Source organism: Pleurodeles waltl, chromosome 6 (genome assembly GCF_031143425.1).
Source record: "Pleurodeles waltl isolate 20211129_DDA chromosome 6, aPleWal1.hap1.20221129, whole genome shotgun sequence".
Classification (NCBI taxonomy): Eukaryota; Metazoa; Chordata; class Amphibia; order Caudata; family Salamandridae; genus Pleurodeles; species Pleurodeles waltl.
The window spans coordinates 974,205,917-974,232,938 of record NC_090445.1 but is presented as its reverse complement, the minus strand read 5'-3'; the positions used below and the strand labels follow the sequence as shown (position 1 = coordinate 974,232,938).

At 43.4% G+C, this 27,022-nt stretch overlaps 1 protein-coding gene across 2 annotated transcripts in view; it reads left to right on the top strand.

The window, feature by feature from the left end:
• The window catches only part of LOC138300449 (protein FRA10AC1), a 195,491-nt gene that overhangs the window by 149,924 nt on the left and 18,545 nt on the right, over positions 1-27,022 (top strand). For both annotated transcript variants that reach the window (XM_069239842.1, XM_069239843.1), the window contains exons 12-13: positions 11,914-12,032; positions 19,966-20,004. In XM_069239842.1, the coding sequence (XP_069095943.1) occupies positions 11,914-12,032; positions 19,966-20,004 (158 nt within the window). The remainder of the gene's footprint in view (positions 1-11,913; positions 12,033-19,965; positions 20,005-27,022) is intronic.

The following is a 27,022-nucleotide window of genomic DNA, read 5'->3' as shown; positions in this document are numbered from 1 at the left end:
CGCCTTATGCCTAATACCACTCACAGTCGAAGACCTGCTTACGTAGGTCTTGTAGCCACTTACTTCCATTGTGTTCCATACACAGTTTCTATACTTTTTCAATGCACCACTTTGCCAGCATGAGGCCCGATGTACAATTGTAACTGTCAGCTTGTCTTACTACATAAGTGGTACAAATCTTAGCAAGTATATTTTGAGGGGTGGTTCCAGTGCCAAACTAGATAAAACAAACACCTGCACAACCTCTTTACAAAATGGCATTAGACTGATAAGATCCAAAACTTAAGACAAAAGGTGCCAATTTCTCACTCACATCCTAGGCATTGCTGTTCAGTGTGTGGCCCTGGGTAGTACAACATTTGTTTTGGAATCTTGTCTATCAGTATACAGTATTGTTACAGTGAATACGTTTAAACCTTGTGTTTGTAGTGACTACTGTAGTGGAAGGAGTTTCTAAGACTTTCAAGAAAAAGAAATGAGTCTTTCTAATGCTACTTATGTGAGTAATCAGTGTAGCATCTGAATCATAGAATACCACATACTTTTCACTGTTGTCTTAGGGGCAGGACCAACACTTATTGCGTCTGCTGGCCAGATGTCTACTGGACAAGCTGTCTCATTATCCCGATTATCATAATTTCTGTCTTCGAAATATTCTATTTCAATTTACTGGTCACCATCCAATTACTTCTCGCCATCAGGCACTGGGTAAAAATGGCATGTAGGTGTGCCGGTGAAGTTTTGAGTTTAAAAAGATGTTCGTTGCCTACACATTTATTCAGATGTTAAAGTGACCGCAGATTAATGTTGAAGTAGGTGATTTATTTAGTGTTTAGAGATTGAAATGGTGGTAGGGCACTGTTTTTCACAGTTGGTCAGAAAGGAACAGAAACCTACACATTTCTTTACAGATATACGTAAAGAAAACGTAGCGGAATTGAGGGCTCCGCCATATCCTCATCAGTCACAAAATCTTTATGCAGTCCAGTTTACAACCATAAAAGCTCAGAAAATACACATTACATAATATGAATAGATATACAAAAAAATACTAAAATTCCACAGCAGTTTTTGTTGCCCCTTCCCAATACCAATGGATAAAACAAAAATACAAATTTAGCAACGTTTCATATAATAATATAGTCTCTCTAAAAAAAATGCTTACATGCCATAAGTTTTCCGTAATTTAATTGCAGCCCTGATATAACTCACAACAGAGAAGCAGATTTCTTGGGTGTCTAAAGATTATAGATATGTGAGGCCATCTTTATATGTCTTAAGGTGTTTGTGCTTTAAAAAGGGGCGAAGAAACTGAGCCCTGAGCAAAGAATACAATTTGCAGAAAAGCATAGAATGGGCAGTCGAGTGTGACAACACATTATCACATGGACAACAGTAAAAAGAAACCACTCTCCAACCAGCTACAGGAAAAGCAACAAGATGGTGAATTATATTACGCCTTAACCTTGTGAGATGAAATCTGTACTAGGTGTTCATTACCCACGATAGACAGGAATTCAACCCAGAAGCATTAAAAAGCTGCATATATCACACTCCATGTTAAGGGACCTTACAATTCTCCCTTCCTCTTTATGAGATAGAAAACATTGTTTAACTCTATCCCTCATTTGGGGGCTGGCCTCCCCTAGGGAATCATTTCGGGAAGGCATGCCAAAGTTACAAAAATTATTCTTGACATAAACCAGCCATGCGATTGCATGCCTGTTATACAAATTTAAGCAATCCGCTATTACTTCCCGAGAAGAACCTACTTTAGGGGTGCTTCATATCTTGATCCATAACAACAAAGGGGCCATGCTTAATGTTAGACCTGGCATCCATGGCGTGGTCTCCCCTATCTTTTTGCCTCTGCTTCCTAGGTTGTTGCTGTGTGCTGTTTTTGTTGCTCTGGGCACTTTACCACTGCTGACTAGTGCTAAAGTGCAAGTGCTCCCGATGTATAAATTGTATGTGTAATTGGCTTTTCCGTGATTGGCATACTGGATTTACTAGTAAGTCCCTAGTAGAGTGCACTAGAGGTGCCTTGGACCTGTAAATCAAATGCTACTAGTGGGCCTGCATCACTGGTTGTGCCACCCATACGAGTAGCCCTGTAAACATCTCTCAGACCTGCCACTGCTGTGTCTGTGTGTGCAGTTTTTAACTGCCAATTCGACCTGGCATGTGTACCGTCTTGCCAGGCCCAAACCTTCCCTTTTTATACATTTTAGGCACCCCTAAAGGATGCCCTAGGTAGCCCCACAGGCAGGGTACTGTGTATGTTAAAGGTGAGACATGTACTGATGTGTTTATATGTCATAACAGTGAAATACCGCCAGATTTGTTTTTCACTGTTGCAAGGCCTATCTCTCTCATAGGTTAACATGGAGGCTGCCTTTAAATATCCTTGAAGTGCAGTTTCCCTTCGAGAGCAGATAGAGATGTGGAGTTTGGATCCTCTGAACTCACAATTTAAAAATACATCTTTTGGTAAAGTTGGTTTTTAAATTGTCTGTTTGAAAATGCCACTTTTAGAAAGGGGGCATTTTCTTGCTTAAACCATTCTGTGACTCTGCCTGCTTGTGTATTCCCTGTCTTGGTTAGACTGACAGTTGGGAGTTTGTGAATCCCCTCTAGTCAGTGACACAAAGGGAGCTGGGGTGTAGCCTGCATATCCTGATGAGCAATCTGGGTTACAGTGGAGGGATGAGTGGTCACTTACATCTGAATGGGCTGTGTCTGCCCTCAAACAATGCAGTCTCCAACCCTCGGTGTGAGGCTTGAGCCAGGCCTGAGCGAGGCAGGATCTTGTGAACAACAGAGACTTTCATTTGAAGTTTGCCTACTTCAAAGGCAAAAAGGGGTATAAGTAGTGGACCCAAACCCCAGATTTTTAGATCAAGAGACACCGCTGCCAGGGAGAAGAGCTGGAGGAGGAGTACTGCCCATTTCCGTTGACTGTGCTTTGCTGGGTTGGCCAGCAGTTGGTGCTTCTGCCTGAGAGATGAAAACGACTGGACTTTGTCGTATATTCCTGTTTGTGAAGAATCTCTAAGGGCTTGGACTGAGCTTGCCTCCTGTTTTGAAGTCTCAGGCCCATCAAAGACTTCCTCTGCCAGCACCTGGGCCCTCTGCTGAAACTCCTTCCCTGCCAAGTGGTGCACTATCCAGTCCTTGGGCCCTTGAGAGGTGAAGTTGTCAGAACAAGGACTGAAATCCATGCACAGAATACTGTGCGGAAAACTTTTGATGCACCACCTGCAAAGCGACTGAAAACAACACGCCACTTTGTGGCTAAAATTGATGCTCCAGCTGCATTGTGGCTAGAAGATGGACGCATTGCGGCTGGAGAAATGACGCAACACCCGCTGGCGGCTGCTGATGACGCAAACCGCACCCAGCACGGTTTTCCAACACTGTTCAACCGGATTTCTTATGCATCATCGCTGGCTGTCAAAAATTAACTCAAGCCTGCGCGGATCCGAGGTGCCTGTCCAGAAATTGATGTATCGCTGTCTTGCGGAAGAGCAAAATGACTCATCACCAATCTGACAGGAGAAGAAGCGATGCATGGCCTTACTTGCAAATGAGGAATCAACACAAAGCTGACTTCTAACGCACTCTCACCCATGCAGCTGTATTTTTACGCAAACCGGGTAGTTTGTGTAAAATCAACATTTTCATTTTTTTCCGTGGAGTAAGACTCTTATTCTTTTGAAAATTCATATCTTGACTTGTGTATGTTGGATTTTTGCCTTCTTGGTATTATTTGATTTAGACAAATAATACCTATTTTTCTAAACTGGTATGGTGTCTATTTTGTAGTGTATTCACTGTATTACTGTGTGTGTTGGTACAAATACTTTACGCATTGCCTTTGAGATAAGCCTGACTGCTTGTTCCAAGCTACCAAGGGGGTGAGCAGGGTTTATCTTAAGTGTGGGTCTCCATTGCCCTGACTAGAGTGAGGGTCCCTGCTTGGACAAGAGCGCAAACTAACTGCCAACCAGAGACCCCATTTCTAACACTTACAAAATCCTTCAGGAACCCAATCCCCAATTTGAGATGAGAAATTGAGCTTGTCGTACTTGGTAGTTTAGCTAGAAGAAGGCAAAAAACTTGTTTTCAACACCCTGTAGTTTTCCTGAAGTTGCACAACCCAAACGCCTGCTCCATACACTCCCATTGAAAAGCATTTACTCTTACACTGGTTACCCGTTGCCAGAAGATGCACTTTCAAGCTGCTTTGTATCACCCACAAAGCTATACATGGAACAGGACCGCTTTTTATCAGAAAGAAAATTACCAAATACATCCAACAAAGAACCCTCCGCTCAAGACTGGCACCCCGCCTTAGAACACCACCATACAAGAAAAATACTGTAGGTGGTACATCCTTCTCCGTCCAAGCAGCCAAACTATGGAATTCATTACCCCCAACTATAAGAGCCACATGTAACTTTCTTGTTTTCAGGAAACTACTCAAGAGTTGGCTCTTTCCTTCATAACCACCTTTTTCAAACAACTATGAACTGCATATGCCTATGTGGATAATTATTTTTTTCAGATTATATGTATATTTCTATTTATTTATAGTTTCTTTGGAAAATATGTATTGCTACTGTCATAACAATAAAAAACACACACACTCTTTTAAACCTGTCTGACTAAGTATTTTTTACCCATGATTCTAATTATGTATTGTATGTGCATATGTTGTGTGTGTATTCATGTGTGTGTGTGTATAAATATATATATATGTGTATGTATGTGTATATGTTGTTTCTGTGCCTGGCATGTTTGTGGATCATTGCATGGCTCCTGGTTTTTTGGGTTGTTATACTAGATATCTATGAATTTCTGCTCTCTTTTTATCACACTTATCTACTCATCACTCTTATGTCATGTCTCTATCAAACTATCCTCCATTCTCACTCTGACTCATCCCAAATCCCTTCGACCACTTTCATCTCCTAAATATCTCTGCCTAAGCTCTTCCCTCCACCTCCACATCTAACTCACCAAACCTCACTCTACTTCTGTGACCTCCCACACAACCCTACTAAATTCTCCTGCATTCATCTCACCCTGCTACTATGCTCTCCCTAACCCTTCCACATCCTCTTTCCCCTCCCCCCCCTTTTATTCATCCCAAGCCTTTGGATTGAGTAAATGAAGGATAAACTCCCAATTAACACTTCTGGATTTCTCTCCTCCTCCACCCCTCCATTACTCCAGTCAATCTAACTAACAAACTCTCATATCCGCAACTCAAATTAACTCATAATAATACTAAAACTGTACTCATTATTAAATTATACTAATCCATCACTAATTCTTGTTGGGTACCAGAGTAGCGTGCTACTCATCGAAAAGCGCTTTGACGCCTCGTCAGGGGTAGTAAGCGCTATATAAATACGATTACAATTACAATTACAATTATACAGCCATGTAATTTCCCTAATGGGTTTGCAGCCTAGCCTATTGGCAAATCTAAATATAAGGTCACAGCCTGCCCCTATTCCCCTCTCCCAAGAGCCACTGGCATCAACCAAGATGCCTAAATCATTAAAAATGGCACTTTCTTAATTGTAGTCCCCCCTGTAATAAAACATTTTGTTTTAGCATTTTTGGGCCCACTGGTCAATACAAATGATTTCTAGTGGATGCCCTTTAATTTTAATTTTGCCATGAAATCATTGGACCCATTGAAAAGATTTTGCAGTTAGTGCCAGGAGAGTGGCATCATCTGCATATAAAAGCACTGGCATGGCCTGTGCACCAACATGGGAGACACCTTTACAGTACGATTGTAAAAAGGTGCCTAAAGAGTTAATGTATAAAAAAAACAAAAGAGGAGCTAACATACAGCCTTGTCTCACACCTCTAGAAACCCAAATAGATCTTGTTCATTCTCCAGACTGTGTGAAGCGTACCTTAGTGGTTGTATCAGTGTGGAGTCCCTGCACTAAGTCCAGCAACGGTTGATTAATTCTTGCCTGGCTAATTAGATCCCATAGCTTGTCTTGATCCACAAGGTCAGAAGCACAGGAGAGGTCCATAAAAGCCATATGGAGAGTCCCTCCCTTGGCTTGGACATACTGTCCCTAAATAAGAGTCAGCTTAAGAGCCTGTTCAACTATCCCCAAGCAAGGTCTAAACCCATATAGTAACGGGGAAAAAAGGAAGTTGACTCAGCCCAAGTCTCAAGTTTGTCCAAAATTACCCACCCAAAAATCTTTGCTGTTGAATCCAGTAGTGAGATCAGGCAGTAACAAGAGGGTAAATTCTGATCACCTTTTTTAATTATTGAAACAAGAACAGCCTCCCTCTATGAGCCTAAGAGGTTCCTTTTAGCTGCTGCCCTTAAAACATTAGTCAACAATATAGAAATGTCTATTGGACTCCATCTGGGCCTGGGGCCTTTTAGCTGGCTGCACAGTCGATCACCCTAACTACTGATTCATAATTAATTAAGTCAGCTAACCAGTCCCCATTTACATTTGTGAAGGGAGGCTTAATATTTTCCTCACAATTTACTGGCACATCCTCTGGATTAAAAATTAAAGAGTGAAGTGATCGATCCAATCTTGTTCGCTGATATGGCGCACAATACCAACAGACAAATCGTCTGGGGAAAAAAGGGCTGGTTCACAGTCTCCCAAAATAGTTTATTATCATTAATCTGAGCTGCCTTTTCAAGGTCCCTCCAGGCCTTAATTCTGACTTTGGTTTTCCTTTTCTTAAGGGCTTGTTTGTATTCCCCTCTAGCTCTCCTTATGTCCTCTGAGGTACGTGGTGTTTTAAAAGCGGCCTTTTTTAGGGCTTTCAGCTCTGATGTACACTCACATTTCCCTGGATGCTCTTTCAGCGTTCTATCTAGAAATAAATCACATGCTACGACACTGCCAATTTTATTAAAACTCTCCACAATATTTCAGGAGGCCTATCTAACGACAGACAACAGAGGATGTCAGTAACCGTGGAACTAATTAAATTATTTAAAAATTATTTCAGGTTAATACTGTTCCACTGTAGGCGAACCCCTCTGTTGACTACCTGTACTTGGTCAGAGCTCAAATTTATGGCCAGGCAGAGATAAATGGGGTTATGATCACTGAATGGTAAAGGGTACACTTCAAAATTGCTCAGAACGCGTGCTAAGTCAGGTGATAAGAGCACAACATCTATTGTGCTGCCCTTACCTCTACCTGTAAAGGTTGCAGGCATTGCAGCACTCCTTCCCTGTAATTCCAGTGCATTAGTTACATTATAAGACAAGAGTTAATTTGTTTATGGCCTCGCTGTAAGTGGAATTAATAAAGTGGCCCCTGATGACCCCCTGTACATTGGTAAACCCGCAAATATGTTCACCACTGAAATGGCATTTCTTGATATTAAAATCTCCTACCCACATAGTAGAACGTGGGTGTCCTTTTGACTGTTAGGAAAAGCTGAGAGACTCTTATCCAGTGCCTCAACAATGTTGGAAGATTGTGAGGCAAAATAATTGTAATAAAAAATAATCAAAATCATGTTTAACACTTTGGACTTTTGGAAGTGTAAAATTTGAAAGTTTGGGGTAGATTCAACAACCTTAACCCTCAAGTTCCTGCACAGGATACAAAAGTGGCCAAACCTCCCTTCCCTCTCCCAGCCGGTGACAGTATTGCATCTGAACAATAAGATACTTATCCATTTAATGCCACCGGTTTAGTAGCCCTATTTTCTTGGCAACACATGATGCCAAATGTACCAATAAAATGTCTCCAGTCATCATTGAGGATTTTATCCCATACCCCAGCAATATGCCGGATAGCAACTGCACACAACTGCCGCTTACTACACCATTTGCGAGAGAGCTTAAATGTGGGATTGCCTTACAAGGTAACGCAGGAGGAGTAAGGTAATCATGTGAAGTCTCCAGTTTGTTATCGGGGGCCATGTTTCCCGGGGAGGTAAGAGACTTTGAACGTCAGTAAATATCTAGCAAATACAATAAAGCCTCAAAACAGTTAGGGCGAGCACATAAAACCGGGGATACTGGTCTTTATAAGGGCCCGTGAGATCTATAAAATCTACCCTACTTTCCATTTTGCATAAAGTTCCCTGGGGGAGGATAAAAAAAACCTAGCGGACATGCCTTTATTTTGTTACCACCTATATTTGCACAGTTCAGATGTGAAAGTAAAACACAAACACACTCTGAGTCTTTAAAATTCAACACAACACCATCCCCTTCAATAGATTTGGATGTAGGCTCTACCCAACTAACTCTGCGGGTCATAGTGAGATTGTTAATTACTGGAGGACAGCCGCCAGCATTCCTTGTACTCCAAAGCGCCACTTGGTTCATCAAACTCCGGAAGTCCTCCTGTATGTCAGCTGCCAAAGGTGGGACAACAGCAGGAACCAGTGTGTATGGGGTACACTCAGAGGGAAGGTGTAAACAATCAGCGGCCCCTAGAGTTTTAACCAAAGGGTTATATTGCAGGTGGCTGTGTGAATTCTTTGGCCTATAAACTTGATTGGACTGGTTAGATTGAGCCCCTGCAACGGGCTCGGAGAGCGCCTGACCACATGACCTGAGGAAAAATTAGTTGCAGGGATACTAAAATTTGTTTGGGCGGGAAGCACTTGCGCTAGCTCTGTGTTATGGATTCTTTGCACAATTATATTACTACCAGCATCAGTTTGAGTAGAGACAGTGCGCAAGTTCTGATGGACTGTCTGCAATGGCTTGCTTAATTGGACCTTATTAACAGTAGCTGCCAAATGTCCAAGTTGGTTTTCAATCCTCCGCAGGCGTGACATTATTGGGGTCAATATGTCATTAAATTGCTTTCCTAAATTGGAAAAAACTCCCCTTGCGATAGTGACACCAACCCTCCAGCCATTTGCGAGTCCCCCAAAAATCGCTTCTTGGCTAAAGTTGTGCGCACTTTTATGGGCAGCAAGTTTGGTTTCTTTTACCTCCTTACAGCAACAGATCTTTTCCTCTTTCTGTGATTAGCCTTTGGAGTCCCAACTTCAGCCTTGACTTGAACCACAGGCAGGGGGGCCAGTAGGAGGATCCTTAGTAGGGCCCGCATGGACATCGGATAATGAGAGCAGAACTATAACTTAAATGGCCTGCAATGGCCGGCAGCCGTCTTCCTAGTGCCCGTCCACCTCCTGTGCTGACTGTATGACTACATTAAAAGGTGGGGTGAGGAAAGCGACAACCTTCTTTCCGCTAATTCTATCTCTTTAGTTATTACTGTCACAGCTGTTTGTAGAAAAACGTCCAATGTAGTTTTTGCGGAAGATGCAGATGGTGCACCTAACAGTGGTTTCTTTTTGCCCATATTTGTCCCTAATGACCAAGTACCTCAGACACACAATCAAAAGCAGATGTCTTCACACAGCTGGACGCAGGTTGCTAATAATGAGGTCCTGCTTAGAGATGGTCACAGTACCTTGTCAGCGCGTCTTTTAATTCTCCAATAGCCTGACAAACTAGGAAAATGAAAGGGGAGTAAAAAATAAAGAGCCAAGACAAGGGGCCCAGTCCGGCCTCGTCCAGATGCAGACGGGCCGTCTCTTAGCCCAAACTTCATAGGGGCGCACTCCCGGGTACGTTGCACACGCATCCCGCACTGCAGGAGTCACCATTAACTGATAAAGCGCCTCCGGGCACGAAAATGACGTAGCGGGCGTCCCGTCTGCAGAGAATCCTAGGGCTACCAGTCCTGCCCCCAGCCGAGTCCAGCTGAGTGCCACACGCACTGCAGGAGTCGCCGGTGCCTAAAAAACCACCTCTGGGCGAGAAAATGATGTGGCGGCCCTCCTGCCTGCAGGGAATCCTGGGGCTGTTGGTCCCGCCCCCAGCCGAGTCCAGCAAAGAGCGTCCCGCGCCGCTGGGGTCACTGGTGCCTGATAAAGTGCTTACAGGCGCGAAAATGATATGGAGTGCCTCCCGTCTGCAGGGAATCCTGGGGCTGCGAGCCGTGCCCCAGCCGAGTCCAGCGAAGGTCGTCCCACGCTGCGGGAGTTTCCAGTGCCTGATAAAGTGCCTCTGGCCACGAAAATGAAGTAGCGGGCCTCCCGCCTGCAGGGAGTCCGGGGGCTGCGAGTCCTTACCCCAGCCAAGTCCAGCAAAGCGCGTCCTCTCCACCACTTCAGATCCCTTCGAAAGTCCGAACCATCAACACCAGTTGTCCAGTTCAGCCTCTTGTAGCTTATTTCCCAAAATGTTTGACGATTAGAGGCTGATGATGAGGTTCCCCCTCCAACACTGAGGGGTGCTGAAAAAGTATAATTAGAACCACTGACGTTTAGTGCGTTATATTATTTCAGAAAGGACTGACTGCAAAATTACATTTTTGAAGCACAGTCCAGAGAAAAAGTCAGCTAACGCTTGTATCAAATGAGATTCTGAGTTTGAGCTGTATCTAGAAACCTAAGCATCGGGCTACAAAATACAATTTTGGTATAGCTGGAAAATTAAAAGCAAACTATTGTGCTAGCAAACAATTTCAGTAAGGATCAAAGACAGTTGGTTTGTTAAACGTTTGGCATATATCTTCAGATCTGCATTGACCAAAATGATGGACCTGCAGCGTTTAATTTTTGCCAGTGCTCTGCACCGTCATGTATCTTTTAACTCTGTTCATAATTATCACAGTTCACCAAATGGAGGTGCTGTCCACATTTTTTCCAACAGAGCACATCAGCAGAGCTTTCAACAACGTAAATGTATTTTCAAAACTAACTGAGTGCCCAGGCCCTTATTCTAGCTTTGCGTGACAATAATTAGCCCAAGGTGTCACTTATGGAGGAGTATGATGGTTAATAGGTAGCCTTCGTGCAGGTATTTTGCGGGGCTCGCCAGGCCAGTGAGGGGTGAAGCTGCGGTAACTTCTTGGAAATTATATTGGGCCCGGGCTCTATTTGTATCGCAAGTTAAACACTATGGACCGGCAAGATGTTGCAAAGCCTTGGTCTTTATTCTTTCCCAAAGATTACCACATTTGCACAGTACCATTTATTTGGGACAGTATGTGTCATCATTTATCCCTTCCTCTTGAAAGTCTATTCCCTCTGATTCGTGCCCATCAGATCGAGTGTGTCCTCAGTTGGTATGATCACATGATCTGTAATAAAACTATTGTACAGTTGTACGCTTAGGTACTGCATAGGGGACGAATATACGGTGTCCCTAAGGAGAAGTCAACTGATGCCCTTTCAATGCTATTAGAACGAGTTGGACAAACAGTATTGCTGACTTATAGGACGGTATTGCTGACTTATAGGACGCATGTTGCAGTCCTATGCAATGTTTTATTAAGGACTTTTAAAGATTATATATATTTTTTTTAACTTTTCTTAACAGATTTTTATAAAGTAGCAGTATCAGTACAAAATGTTTCTAGAAATTATGTTTTACTGGAACGTTCTACATTCACCGATTAAATAAACTTTATCTTATGTTCATTGCTAATTATGACACATCTTCTGAAATTTAGACTGTTTTGTCTGTCTTGATATTGGATGCAGTTATTTCTAAAAGTGAGGCATAGTTCGTTTCCATGGTATGACTTGTGGGTATTGTAAAGGATTTGCTTTGAATTTTTTTCAAGTACCTCTACTTGGAGGAGTCGTTCACACGGTAATTTTGAATGCAGACCTTTAGTAGGGATACATAATGTCACACGCACAAATCTCTTTGATTGATAACATTGTGACATTTTCTTGTTGAAGGGAAATAAACATTACAGTGAGTCTTCCATTTAAGTAAACTAACATTGTATGTTGACACGTCAAATATGTAGCCATTTCCTATTTCCAGAAATACATTGTTTTCACGTGTGCGGATGTCTTCAAGTTGGGAAAAGCGGAGCTGTTAATTTCCTTTTCCATTTCACTCTGAAGGAAGCGAGAAATCAAACCAAAAAAGAAAAGCCAACCAACTGAAGAAGGAAATGAAGATCCACCAAGGAAAAAGTCAAAACCATCACGGTCACCAAAAAGCAAACATAAGAAAAAGAAAGGTAACGGAATAATTATTATTGTTAATTAGGTTAGTCTTTACCTTTAAACAACTAAATTTGGACCTAACGCGCCCCCCAACCATAAGTGTACCTCAGTGGGATTGCTGCCCTTTGCCTTCAGCACAATAGTCAGCCTCGGTGTCAGCCCTTCAACCCTGCCTTGCTTTAAGGCATAACGAGATCGGTCACTGTCTGCAACATTTTAATTCAGGCTCCCCATCCTGGCCATGCAGCATTAAGCATACAGCAAATGACAGCAGCTGAGGGTTCGGTGCTTTGAGCTGCCCCTTGCTACTGGATGCTTTCTGCACCTGCATTTCACACTTGTGCCCGAGTTCTAAGCTGTCCCATTACTTAGAAGTTCTATGCTAGGAATCATGCTCTTATGCTTCTGGAAGTGTCTTAACACAAGCACTAATTGTAGCACATAACTGATTCTCCCACCTTCTACCCATTCACAGCAAAGATGCTCTGTACTGGTACAATCTAGTGCATAACAAAATGGTTACTTACCAGTAGGAATAGTTTTGTAGATTGAAGGGTTTCCTGGATTTACATGCTGTGCATTATTCCGCCATCTAGTAGTTGGATCTAGAATTGTATGTGTCTTTCTCACCCCCCTTTTTTTTTGGGGGGGGGTCATCGTCGAACACCATTTGGTGGTAGGTCCGTCCCCTGTGTGACATCAGATGGGGCCCCAAATGTTTCTGTGTGTGGTAGCCATCTTCAGATTCTTTTTTCCTTGTTTCTTTCTTTTTTGTTGTTGCTTTCTTTGTTACTTGCAGTCAGTCTTTTTATATGTCTCCATCCCCCCCTGTTTTGTCCTGATTCCCATTTTTGGGGAGGTGGGTGTGTTGCATGTGAATCCAGAAAACTCTTCAAACTGCAAAGCTACTCCTACTGCTAAGTAACCATTTTGTTTTGCAGCATGAATCCTTTTCTGGATTTAAAGGCTATGCATTAGATTATGTAGTGATATCTCTTTCCTTGGGTTGGTTGGGATGAAATGAGAAAGAACTTGCAGACAGGTGCTGCATTACATTTTGTCCCACTTGTGCTTCTTTGTTCATCTGCATGTCCACAAAGTAATGTTTTGCAAATGTGTGTAGTGAGGCCCATGTCTCTGCTGCCATGTCTATGGGCAGGTTTGCTTGGAGCGCTAGAGTTGCTCCTTTGCCATGTCTATGGGCATGTTTGCTTGGAACGCTAGAGTTGCTCCCTTCTTTCTTGTTGAGTGAGCTTTTGGGCGTGAAGGGAGTGTCCCTCCTGCTGCTGAGTAGCAGATTGTTTCTACAATCCATTGTGCAATTGTTCCCTTTGTAACAGGGGAACCCCTGGTTGGCTTTGCCTAGGAGACCAACAGTTGGTTTCCTTTGCAAAACTGTTTAGTTTCTTACAAGTAGTTTATTAAGGCCCTCCTTACGTCCAAGGTATGTAGAGCTCTTCCTATCTGTGCATGTGGATCTTTAAAGAATACTGGTAATTGAATGCTGTGGTTGATGTGAAGCTTGCTTACTACCTTGGGTAAGAACTAAGTATTTGTTCTAAGAACCACCTTGACTTTGTGTATTTGCATGTACGGTTCCTGTATTGTTAAAGCTTGAAGGTTGCACATTCTCCATAGTGATGTGTTTGCAATTAAGAATGCTGTTTTTAGTATGATATATTGAAGTTCTGCCTTTTGTATGGGTTCAAAGGGTTTCATCATCAGTTGTGTTAGTACTGTGTTTAAGCTCCACATAGGTTTGTGTGCCTTTCTTGGGGAAACAATTCTGTTAGAGCCCACTAGGAATCTCTTCACCACTGGTGAAGTGAAGAAGCTTTTACATGGTGCGTCCCTGGCATATGCTTCAATGGCTGCCAGATGAACCTTAATGGATGAATAGTTTATCCCACTGTCTAGCAGATGGGCGAGGTATATCAGCACAGTTTCCTGTTTCGTTATTGTTTCCATTGTCTTGGCTTTTGTGCACTGGTGAAGGTACCTTCTACATTTTGCGGAGTAACATTTTCTTGGGGTATGTTTTCTTGCCTCCTTGAATATTTCCATAATTCTAGGTGGTAAATGTAAGTTACCAAATTTTATGTATACAGGCACCAAGCTGCTAGCTTGAGTGTTGCTGGCTCCAGATAAAGCACCTTCCCTTTCTGCGTCATAAGGAGGTCCTGTTCCTCCTTGATCTTGACCATTTGTCCCTTGGACAGTTCTGGTAAATTTGAAAACCAAGTCTGTCTGGCCTCGTGGAGTGCTAACAGGATAAGGTCTGTCCCCGGTTGTCTGACTTTCTTCAGTATTTTGGGCATTAGGGGAATCAGTGGAAATGCATAAGCAAATGTCCCTGACCATTTTAGTGACAGGGCATTCCCTTCTGATTGGTGGTGTTGAAAACCTGGAGGTAAAAAGTTGGCATTTTTTGTTCTCTGCTCTTGTGACCAGATTGATTGTTGGCATGGCCAGTCTGTCTGGAGATTTCCTCCAGAGTTTCTTGTTTTAGTTTCCTTTTGTGTGAGCTGCTTTCTTGTCTGCTCAGTCTGTCCGCCTTTGTGTTCTCTTTCCCTGGTAGGTGGGCCATCTGTAAGTTTATCCTTCTTGGGATTGCCAATTTCCATATTTTCCGGGCTAGTTTGCTGAAGGTGACTGACTTTGTGCCACCTTGTTTGTTCAAGTAAAACATTGTTGTGGTATTGACTGTTTGCATCAGTACATTCTTTCCTATTATGTGCATCTGTAAGGCCTTCAGAGCTAGGAACACTGTTAAACACTGTTTTCATCTCCAGGAAACTGTTGCACTTTATCATATCTGTGTTGTTCCATTGGCCTTTTATCTTGAGGGTGCCTGTATGTGCTCCCCATCCCTTGTGGGATGCAGCTGTTGTGATGGTCACAGATGAAGTTGGTGTCTTGAACGGTTTCCCTATTGTTATGTTCTTTGAAGTCCACCATTGTACCTCGTTTTGTATCTTTGCTGTTACAGCCAAAAGATCCTCCCAACTCCCGGAGGCCTGTGATCAGTTCTTGCATAACCATTCTTGGAATGAGTGCATGTGTAGTCTTGCATATCTTATGAGTGGAACACATGATGCCATCATGCCTATTAGTTTCAAGACTATCCTCACTGTCAGAGACTGCACCTTTTGGAATAGGCAAGCTTGCTCCACAATTGCCTCTACCCTCTTCTGAGTTGGGTGTGCTCGTGCTGTCTTTGAGTTTAGTCTTGCTTCTAGGAAAACCTTTTTTATTCCGGTAGTGTAGACAACTTCATGTGGTTTATGGAAAACCCTTGGTTCTCTAAGTTTGTGATCACAGTTTAAATGTCTCTTTGACGTTTCTGTCTTGTCTTTACCAGCCAGTCGTCTAGGTATCGACACACGTGTATTCTCTTCCTCCTTAGAAAGGGTGCGACCGCTGTAAGGCATTTTGTACAGACCCCTGATGCTGACTTTATGCGGAATGGTAAAACCTTGAACTGATAGTGTACTTTTTCGAGTGCGAATCTGAGATAAATCGTGTGTCTGATTTATGGATATGTGTAGGTGTGCATACTTTAAGCCTGTTATTGCCATATAGTCCCCTTTGTGCAGGAGTGGGTAATTTCTTGTAGTGTTGTTATTTTGAAATGCTGTGTGCGTATTAACTTGTTTATGAACCTGAGATGTAGAATTGGTCTTAAGGTGAGATCTTTGTTTTGGTACCAAGAAATATAGTGAGAAGTTCCCTTTGTTTTGTTCCTTTACCAGTATCTTTTCTAGCACTTGTTTTTAAAGGAGTTATTTGACCTCTTTCCTGAATTGTATAAGTTCCGCCTTTTGATACCTTTTTGTCTTTGGTGGAATTTGTGGTGGTATCTTGATGAGTTCTGTACAGTTACCGTGATGTAAAAATCCACTTGTCTGTGGTGAATTTCTTATTCTGCTTCATACTTGTTTTGTGTTTTTGTGGGAACATGAATCTGTTGTTAAGTCATTTGTTACTTATTCCTTCAACTCTGGTGGTTTGTCCTCTACGCTTTCCTCGACCCCAAAATGGCTGTCTTGCAGGGTGCTGCCATTGGTGTTAAGTGGTTTGTTGGGTAGCTTGTTGTGAGCTGTTCTGGGTTTGTTGAAAAGGATTTTTTTCAAGAACTCATCCACAGCCCGGCCAAATAGTGCCTCCCTTGTAAAGAGTTTGTTGATAATCGAAGCTCGAACTTCTTGTTTAAAGCCTGATGTTCTGAGTCATGAGTGTCTCCTTAGTGTTGTGTCTGTGCACGTCTGCTATCTGGCAGTGTCGACTGCTTGTAAAGCTGTCTCCAGACAAGTATTGCCAATGTTCTTGCCTTCTTGTATTATTGCCTTGGCTCTTTTTCTGTCTTCCTCAGGAATTTTTTTCATGAGCTCCTCAATGTCATCCCGCCGGCCTATGGCTGGTGACTGTTTCTGTTTACGAGGGCATTTGAATTTTCAAATCGTCATTGCGTTGCTGCCTCTCTTTCTATTTTCCTCTTTACCATGTCAAGTCGCTTGTTCACCCTTTCTGGAGAGGGGACCTGTAGATGTGTGTGCGTTGCATATCCTCCTTGCAGTTGCGCTAGTGATGGAATCTGTCGCTGTGCTACCTTAGATGTACTTGTTTTTTTTATGTGGGTTTATATTTCTTCCCTCCCCAGGGGGTAACTGCCTTTGCTGTAGCACGTTCCCAGAAGGCTTCTTTGCCTTGGTCCAGTATGCTGGGCAGCATTGGTAGATATCGGTTCCCTTGTTGGATGGCATCAAGGTCTCAAGGAGAAAGCAGGAGTCTACCTTCTCCTCTTCTAGTGACCCCTTATACGTTTATGCAGTCCTTCTGACCAGGCTATTATATAATGTGATGTCATCAGGTGGCGATCTTGAGTGATAGGTATCTACTTCTTCCTCTGGGCTGTTCGTGGGGAGGTCATTCCACTCGTCTTTGAAGCTGCCTGTTGCCTCTTCCCCTTTTGGATCATTTAATTCCTCTTCAGCCTTCTCCTCATGATGTTCTGGAGTTGCTGGGACTTGTAATGCTGCTTCCTCCTCTTCGATATCCAGAGCTGTGGAGGGTTTGCTTGGAATTCGGAATTCCTTTGATGCGTCGTCAAACTCCTAATTGCATTGAAGGAGTGACACCATTTCGGCTTTAAGCCTTCATTTTTTCTTCTCCACTTCTTGAGCCCTTTCAACATCTAGCATCGAGGATGGTCTCTTCTTTGGTGTTGGCAGATCTTCCTCCGAAGTCTTAGTGTTTCCATCGGGGTCTCGCGACCCAACGTGTTTTTTGGTGCCTTGCCTTCAATGGTATCCCATAGTTGGGATCAAAGGGCTTCATTTGTTTGCAGCTGGCCTTCGATCGTCATTTTCTTAGACGTCCAACCTGCCTTCTGCGTTTTCTTCTCTTAACCTCCAAACCTTTTGGCGGTCTTCTTACCTTCTCTGGCTTCTTTTCGGTGTCCTTTACCACCTTTTTTGGCATTTGCTTTCTTTCGCCATTCCCTTCGAGGATCTCGACATGTAAACCTCCATGAGCTAACTCTGCTTCTTCAAAATTTAAATGGGGTATTTACCATTACCCCTACCTTGCCTAATTGTCCGACCACGTGTTGACTCCAGCAGGGTCCCCCGTCGGAAGGGAGATTGAAGGGCACCTTTCTCTCTTGTGGGTTTTTTCTTCATCCAGTTTGACGAGTCTGTGATTTCTTTAAAGTTTTTTAGCATTTCCCAAAAAATCTTTGTAGCTCCTCCTTTGCTTCCAGGGTCAATGGTGGAAAAAAGAATCTGAGGATGGCTACCACGCACAGGAACATCCAAGGCGCTGTCTGATGTCATACAGGGGACGTACCTACCACCAAATGGTGGTTGAAGACACCCACAACAAAAAAAGAGAAAGAAGAAAGACGCAGGCAATTCCGGACCCAAACACTAAATCGTGGGATAATGCACAGCATGTGAATTTAGAAAAGGATTCATATTGCAAAACCATCAGTATCCAGCACACACCTGCTCAAATCACATGCATGCAAAATCTGCACTACTGTCCCTTTTCTCAGTGCTCAGTAGTGAAGCACCCCAAAAAAGTCAGGATTCCCCAATAATCTCAACATTCTATCAGCCATAGAAATATAGCTTACTAACAAACAGAGTGCAGTTCTGTCTACTTTATTCCATATGGCCTATTCTATTTTTCAAAGGCCACAACAATCTCCTTTTTCAATGTTCAAGTCTCATGTCAGTGGTGTGAAAGGTTACCATTAACTTGTGTTACAGCTCAAAAATGAAGGATAGCTTTATTCTCTATATCCTACCACTTCTTACTTTTAACTGTACACATGTTCATATGTACACCTTTAAAAGGCATTTTTTTTTTTTACATTGTGGTCTTTAAAAATACTGTAGAGGAATCTTTATTTTGTTTACAATCCAAACATGGGAAGACATTTTATAAGTCTTCTACACAAATGTCCTTCAGTGAAAGGGACTATTTGTTTGCAATAATATTCCTTACAACTCAGAGGGAAATTCTCTCTGGTCGGCATTGTGACAGCATCTTTAGTTTGTATTTTTTATGTGTCTGTCCTTTTCAGTCTGAAACTACCACAGCAAAAGAAGAAAATCACTGATAACCGTGACTATCAGAAGATGCACTGTTTTTCTGAGGCCATGTCATTATTGAGGAATAGCATGCGGAGAAAACTCCCTTTGGCCAATTCTGAGCTTTAGATTCCATGTTTAAATGAAATGTATTTGATGTGTTTCGTTTAGTACTCCACTGCAGTTGAACCTGCCAGCTAGAACCATATTTCCTCCCCGGCTTCAGTCCCAGTCTGTGGGCAAGAACTGGGAATGAAGCATAGCATGGACACTCTGACTCTGAGCTCAGCACAGCGGGGCAAAAGCCGTGCAGCACTCCTACGTATGTATGTGTTTTTCACCCAGATAGTGTTTCAGCCAGGGGTAGAAGATATCCATATGAACACCTGTGCTACATGTGCCATGCTGGCCTTTGAACAAGCAACATCAATTCAGCACCATAGTGTACTTTATATTTAGTGTCGAACGCCAGTGACGTGCACATGGGCAGCTGCTGTATGTCCAAAATTGGAACCTTGTGTCTCCTCTTTGCAGTGCAGGTGAGTAGGAGGCTGTGGAAAAAGGTTGCTGTGGCCTGACATGATTAGCTGCGTCACATTATTCTCCGTTATGAATACAAGCCCTCAGCTTGTAGTGGGCTGCTGTAGGAAAGATGGCATCAAAATATGCCGTTTCCGAAACCCCAATCGTGCAGCCCCCGGTGCAGCACACACTGCAACTTAAACTTTCAGCCACAGATTGTAATGCCTGCTGCAGCTTCCGCTGGTTTATTATTATTATTTTCTTTATGATTAAAAGGGATTGAAAACGCAGATGCTAGTAGATTTTGATAGCTGGGGACTCGATGAGCTAAGTGAGAGTCACCAATTAAGTAACTTCTTTCCATGTCTGTTTATTATGTTTTTTTCTGCTGGCTTGTAAATTGTCATCGTTGGTTTGCACATATTATAATGGACTACAGGCTAAAATAAAGGATAGTGTGCACTGCTTTCTTTGTAGTTTTTCCACATCAGTTTACAGACCATCAGTAGCCAACAATGTTGTTCTAATCAGTGAGGCATCATATATTTATTTTCTGTTATGTTGATGTAAAATGTTCACAGCACGATGGAGGAGGCAGAGATATAGTATTAGTGATGCACACAATACTTTCCCTCATATGATCTCAGAAACCTTCCTGAATACCGTTTCTCTGCTATTTTTGTCCATGCACATTAATTCCCTTTATTTGGTGCATATTCTTACAACTCACTTGCATGAAACATGTCTGATATTCTTGTATTAAAGGAACAAATACATATTGTACTTTATAGCTGGCTTTTTCAGCATTGTAAAATGTCTTGTCTTTCAGATCATTCATCGTCAGATAGAACAAATGAATCTGATAAAGGTGGGTTTTCATTTTTGTTTCCTGTTTATATTTCTTATTTTTCCTACTTTGTAGGCATCGTAGGATAGTTATTTTAGTCTCTGTCCTGAGACAGGTAACCCTCTTGCCTCCGAGCCTTAAATGCTTGCAGTGGTACGTGCCATAAAGGGTTTCCACCTTAGCCCTGATCAGAACTGATGGAACTTGCTGCACTCCTGGTGACCGACAGGCTGAACAGTCGGTGCAGGTTCTACCCCTGCTGGGAGTATAGCACCTAGAGTCTGAATCTTAGAAGGAAGTTAGGAATATAACACAATACAAGAATGTTATTGGTACTGCGTACTTTGATGGAACAACATATATGTTTTGATAATACTATATTGAAACAAGGTGCATTTAACATATCTGTGGATCCCTAAATGTTACACCAAGGTGTCCTTCTACATATTTTAGGTCTACATTTGAGTGTAGAGTTAGTAAATGACGCTTTCCTTTCTGTAAACTCGCTTCATTCTTTGGAAGCTATATTTTAGTACGCTAAATAGGCTAATATGTGACAGATCCGAAGCAGCAGGTGAGTGCAAAGCCCAGAACGTTAGAGCAGTACGGTACCGTATTCTCCTGCACACTCACTTAAACAGGGCACTGCTTGCATTTTTGATGATCACCGGATTTACTGTTATAATGTTGGAAGGCCCTCTGTCGCAGCAGGTTGTGGTGATGGAAGGCCACCAGCGAGGAGAGCGGTGAGCGTGGTGAGGAGTGGGGGGTTCGGATGGAGGAGGGGAAGGGCGCAGGGGCCAGAAAAGGAGTATTGTGGTTTCGGTAACACATATCCAATACACTGTGGTGAGGGTGTGAGTGGGGAGTGGAGGAGGGCCCAAGAGGACTTACTCACTATGAAAGACCAAGGGCTCAAGACATGGTGAGTCTGCAGAGTTTTAAGAAGCAGGCACAGATAGAGATTCCAGGGTTTATTTTCGTTTAAACATATTAGACAATATGAAAATAAAACAAAGAACGTACTGGAAAGAAGCAGCAAGTACAAGTGACAATAAGTGATGCCATTTTTTTCAGGTGACATTACTTGCAAATAGATTCAGACACAAAACATGCTCGACCCTCCAAACACTAACTTCCAGTCTGTGAGTACTTAGCACCAGGAGCTTGAATATTTTCAGATACTACCTAATATCTGTAGATGAGGTCAATTCAGTTAAGGCTAACAAACAAGTAACAGTTAAGTTAATGTGTAATGGACGAATATAAGGTGGTAATAATAACTATATCAATAATGCCAAAGGAAACCACTTGCGTGTGGGAAAGTGAATTTGTGCTTGGCTAAGAAATAGAGATGAATTTCATTTGAACATAAAGTAGGTAGGCACCTTGAATTTGGATGTTCTCCTATGGCATACGAGGGCACATGCCCACCTTTGGCTATCAGAGAAATCTCAGGAGAGCTGGTGTTATTGTCACGACCTAACCACACGCTTAGTGGTGTTGCTGAAGAGAACACCATCACAAAATAGCCCTGAGATAATGTAAACAAAAATGTGGTTGTGTTAGTCCTTCCGTCACAACAAATAGTATTCCAGTTGTAGATTGTGAAACTGCTGGATGAGGACACAGTGACATTTCTGCAGCTTCTAGATGCATGGTACATGCTCAAGAAGGCTTCATGCCCATTTTATTTGGAAGAGTCACAAGGATGCAGTGTAGTTCTGGAATATTCCCTTGTCTAGAGAGATTGAATCAGACTCAAAGCAGAAAATTTGTTTCCTTTTAGTGCTTCTAACAGGTTACTCACTGTAATTGTAATTGTATGTTCGATGGCATGTGTAGCTGCAGATACACATGTTGTGCATAGCCCGCCATCTGGTGTTGGGTCGGAGTGTTACAAGTTGTTTTTCTTCGAAGAAGTCTTTCGAGTCACGAGACCGAGGGACTCCTCCTCCTTTGCTTCCATTGCGCATGGGCGTCTACTCCATCTTAGATTGTTTTCTTTCCGCCATCGGGTTCGGACGTGTTCCTTTTCGCTCCGGGTTTCGGGACGGAAAGATAGTCAAAACTTCGGAAAACTACGTCGGTATTGTTGCGTTCGGGATCGGGTTAGATAGCATCGACACCGAATCGGGAAGAGCTCCAAAAGCCCTTCGGGGTAATTTCGATCCCCGTCGCGGCCTGGTCGGCCTGACCGCGCGTAACGTCGACACTGATGGAACGGACCCCGTTCCGATTCTGTCCTAAATGCCACAATAAATACCCATATACAGACCAACATTTGGTCTGTAACTTGTGCCTGTCGCCCAAGCACAAGGAAGAAACTTGTGAGGCCTGTTGTGCGTTTCGGTCCCGAAAAACGCTCCGTGACCGGCGAGCCAGAAGATTGCAGATGGCGTCCACGCCGACAGGACACCGAGAGTTCGAGGAACAAGGAGAAGAAGAAGAAGCCTTCTCCATCCATGAATCAGACTCAGAAGAATTCGACGTCGAACAAACTGTGAGTAAGACGTCGAAACAAGCACAACACAAGAAAACAGACAAGGCCCAGGGGATGCCACTGCCAACAGGCCATGGCTCGACCCATAAAGTAGGTGACCGTCCATCGGCACCGAAAAAGGCCGAACTGGTGCCGAGATCGTCCGACTCGGGTCGAGACACAGGTACGCAGCAATCTCGGGACCGAGAAAGTTCTGCCGAAAAAGATCGACGCCGAGACAGCGGAACCGAAGCTGCTCGACGCAGAGACAGCGGCACCGAGGAAGATCGACGCCGAGAAAGCTCGACGCCGAAAAAGAGAAAATTCGCATTGGAGCCGAAAACAAGCAGAGACACAGTTTCGGTGCCAAAACGACCAGCAACCGAACCAACTGCCAGCTCATATACAGAGGAACAATCACTGTCCTCTCAAATGCGCAGACACAGATTTGAAGAAGAGTTACAGACCACTGATGTAGACCACACACAAAAGCGGATCTTCATACAAAGTGGGACAGGGAAGATCAGTACTCTTCCCCCAATCAGGAGAAAAAGGAGACTTGAGTTTCAACAAGAACTAACACCACAAACAAAAGTGGTGAAAAAGGTAACTCCGCCACCCTCTCCTCCACCTGTAACTCATATATCACCGGCACAGACTCCGTCACACTCACCGGCCCACACCACCATGAGCCAAGATGACCAGGACGCTTGGGACCTATACGACGCCCCAGTATCAGATAATAGTCCTGAATCATACCCTACCAAGCCCTCACCACCCGAGGACAGCACAGCGTATGCACAGGTGGTAGCTAGGGCAGCAGAGTTCCATAACGTGTCATTACACTCAGAACCTGTCGAGGATGACTTCCTTTTCAACACCCTCTCCTCCACCCATAGCACCTACCAGAGCCTGCCTATGCTTCCAGGAATGTTGAGGCACACAAAGCAGATCTTCAACGAACCGGTCAAAAGTAGGGCGATAACTCCAAGGGTGGAGAAAAAATATAAAGCACCGCCCACAGACCCTGCTTTCATCACCTCGCAACTGCCACCAGATTCAGTTGTAGTAGGGGCAGCTCGCATAGAGCCAACTCGCACACATCAGGCGAGGCACCACCTCCGGATAAAGAAAGCCGCAAGTTCGACGCAGCTGGGAAAAGGGTCGCAGTACAAGCTGCAAACCAGTGGCGCATCGCAAACTCTCAGGCGCTCCTAGCGCGATATGACAGAGCCCATTGGGACGAGATGCAGCATCTCATCGAGCATCTACCCAAAGAATTTCAAAAACGGGCAAAACAAGTGGTTGAGGAGGGACAAAACATCTCCAATAACCAAATACGCTCCTCTATGGATGCAGCGGACACAGCTGCAAGAACAATAAACACCGCAGTGACCATAAGAAGGCACGCATGGTTGCGCACATCTGGCTTTAAACCGGAAATTCAGCAAGCAGTGCTCAATATGCCGTTCAATGAAAAACAATTGTTCGGACCCGAAGTGGACACGGCAATTGAGAAGCTGAAAAAGGACACTGACACAGCCAAGGCCATGGGCGCACTCTATTCCCCGCAGGGCAGAGGCACTTTCGGAACCTTCCGCAAAACAACCTTCAGAGGGGGGTTTCGGGGTCAGGCCACACAAGCCAGCACCTCACATTCAACACCGTCCACCTACCAGGGACAGTACCAAAGGGGAGGCTTTCGGGGCCAGTAGAGGGGAGGACAATTCCCTAGAAACCGGGGAAAATTTCAAAGCTCAAAAACCCCTACAACCAAACAGTGACTCACAAGTCACTCAACCCCTCCACACAACACCAGTGGGGGGAAGACTAAGTCAATTTTACCAATCTTGGGAGGAGATAACAACAGACACTTGGGTCTTAGCAATTATCCAACATGGTTATTGCATAGAATTTCTCCAACTCCCTCCAAATGTCCCACCAAAACCACTAAATATGTCAAAACAGCATTTAGACCTTCTGGAACTAGAAGTCCAAGCATTACTGCAAAAGGACGCAATAGAATTGGTACCATGTACACAACTAAACTCAGGAGTTTAGTCACTGTACTTCCTAATACCAAAAAAGGACAAAACACTGAGACCAATCCTAGATCTCAGAACACTAAACACCTACATCAAATCAGAACACTTTCACATGGTCACGCTACAAGACGTGTTACCACTGCTAAAGCAACAAGACTACATGACAACCTTAGATCTAAAGGACGCGTATTTCCACATACCGATACATCCTTTGCACAGGAAATACCTAAGGTTCGTATTCAAGGGAATACATTACCAATTCAAAGTGTTACCGTTCGGTATAACGACCGCACCAAGAGTATTTACAAAATGCCTAGCAGTAGTTGCCGCACACATCAGAAGGCAGCAAATACACGTATTCCCGTACCTAGACGATTGGCTAATCAAGACCAACTCCCTAACAAAGTGTTCACACCACACAGATTATGTCATACAAACCCTCTACAAACTCGGTTTCTCCATCAACTATGCAAAATCACACATTCTGCCGTGCAAAACACAGCAATACTTAGGAGCCACAATCAACACAACAAAGGGACTAGCCACTCCAAGTCCACAAAGGGTTCAAAATTTTCACAAGGTTATACAAGCCATGTATCCAACACAAAAAATACAGGCAAAGATAGTATTAAAGCTCCTAGGCATGATGTCCTCATGCATAGCCATTGTCCCAAACGCAAGACTGCACATGAGGCCCTTACATCAGTGCCTAGCATCACAATGGTCACACGCACAGGGTTACCTCCTAGATCTGGTGTTGATAGACCGCCAAACATACATCTCGCTTCTATGGTGGAACAGTATAAATTTAAACAAAGGGCGGCCTTTCCAAGACCCAGTGCCACAATACGTGATAACAACAGATGCTTCCATGACAGGGTGGGGAGCACACCTCAATCAACACAGCATCCAAGGACAATGGGACGTACATCAAACAAAGCTGCATATAAATCACCTCGAATTGTTAGCAGTATTTCTAGCGTTAAAAGCATTTCAGCCCATCATAACTCACAAATACATTCTTGTCAAAACAGACAACATGACAACAATGTATTATCTGAACAAACAGGGGGGAACACACTCGACACAGCTGTGCCTCCTGGCACAAAAGATATGGCAATGGGCAATTCACAACCACATTCGCCTAATAGCACAGTTTATTCCAGGAATCCAGAATCAATTAGCAGACAATCTCTCTTGAGATCACCAGCAGGTCCACGAATGGGAGATTCACCCCCAAATCCTAAACACTTACTTCAAGATTTGGGGAACACCTCAAATAGACCTATTTGCAACAAAGGAAAACGCAAAATGCCAAAACTTCGCATCCAGGTACCCACACAGGCAGTCCCAAGGCAATGCTCTATGGATGAACTGGTCAGGGATATTTGCGTACGCTTTTCCCCCTCTCCCTCTCCTTCCATATCTAGTAAACAAATTGAGTCAAAACAAACTCAAACTTATACTAATAGCACCAACATGGGCAAGACAACCTTGGTACACAACACTACTAGACCTGTCAGTAGTACCCCATGTCAAGTTACCCAACAGGCCAGATCTGTTAACACAACACAAACAACAGATCAGACATCCAAACCCAGCATCGCTGAATCTAGCAATCTGGCTCCTGAGATCCTAGAGTTCGGACATTTAGACCTCACCCAAGAATGTATGGAAGTCATAAAACAAGCTAGAAGACCATCCACTAGACACTGCTATGCAAGCAAATGGAAAAGGTTTGTTTGCTACTGCCATAATAATCAAGTTCAACCATTACACGCATCTCCAAAAGATGTAGTGGGTTACTTACTACACTTACAAAAATCAAATCTGGCCTTCTCTTCCATTAAGATACACCTCGCAGCAATATCTGCATACATGCAGATTACCTATTCAACTTCTCTATTTAGGATACCTGTCATTAAAGCGTTTATGGAAGGCCTGAAAAGAATTATACCACCAAGGACACCACCTGTTCCTTCATGGAATCTCAACATCGTTTTAACAAGACTCATGGGTCCACCTTTTGAACCCATGCATTCTTGCGAAATACAATTCTTAACCTGGAAGGTTGCATTTCTCATTGCCATCACATCTCTAAGAAGAGTAAGTGAAATTCAGGCGTTTACAATACAAGAACCTTTTATCCAAATACACAAAAATAAGGTAGTCCTAAGAACCAACCCTAAATTTCTACCAAAGGTTATTTCACTGTTCCACTTAAATCAAACGGTAGAACTACCAGTGTTCTTCCCACAGCCAGATTCTGTAGCTGAAAGGGCACTACATACATTAGACATCAGAAGAGCACTAATGTACTACATTGACAGAACAAAAGAAATCAGAAAAACAAAACAACTGTTTATTGCATTTCAAAAACCTCATACAGGAAACCCAATATCAAAACAGGGTATAGCCAGATGGATAGTTAAGTGCATCCAAATCTGCTACCTTAAAGCAAAGAGAGAGCTGCCCATTACACCAAGGGCACACTCAACCAGAAAGAAAGGCG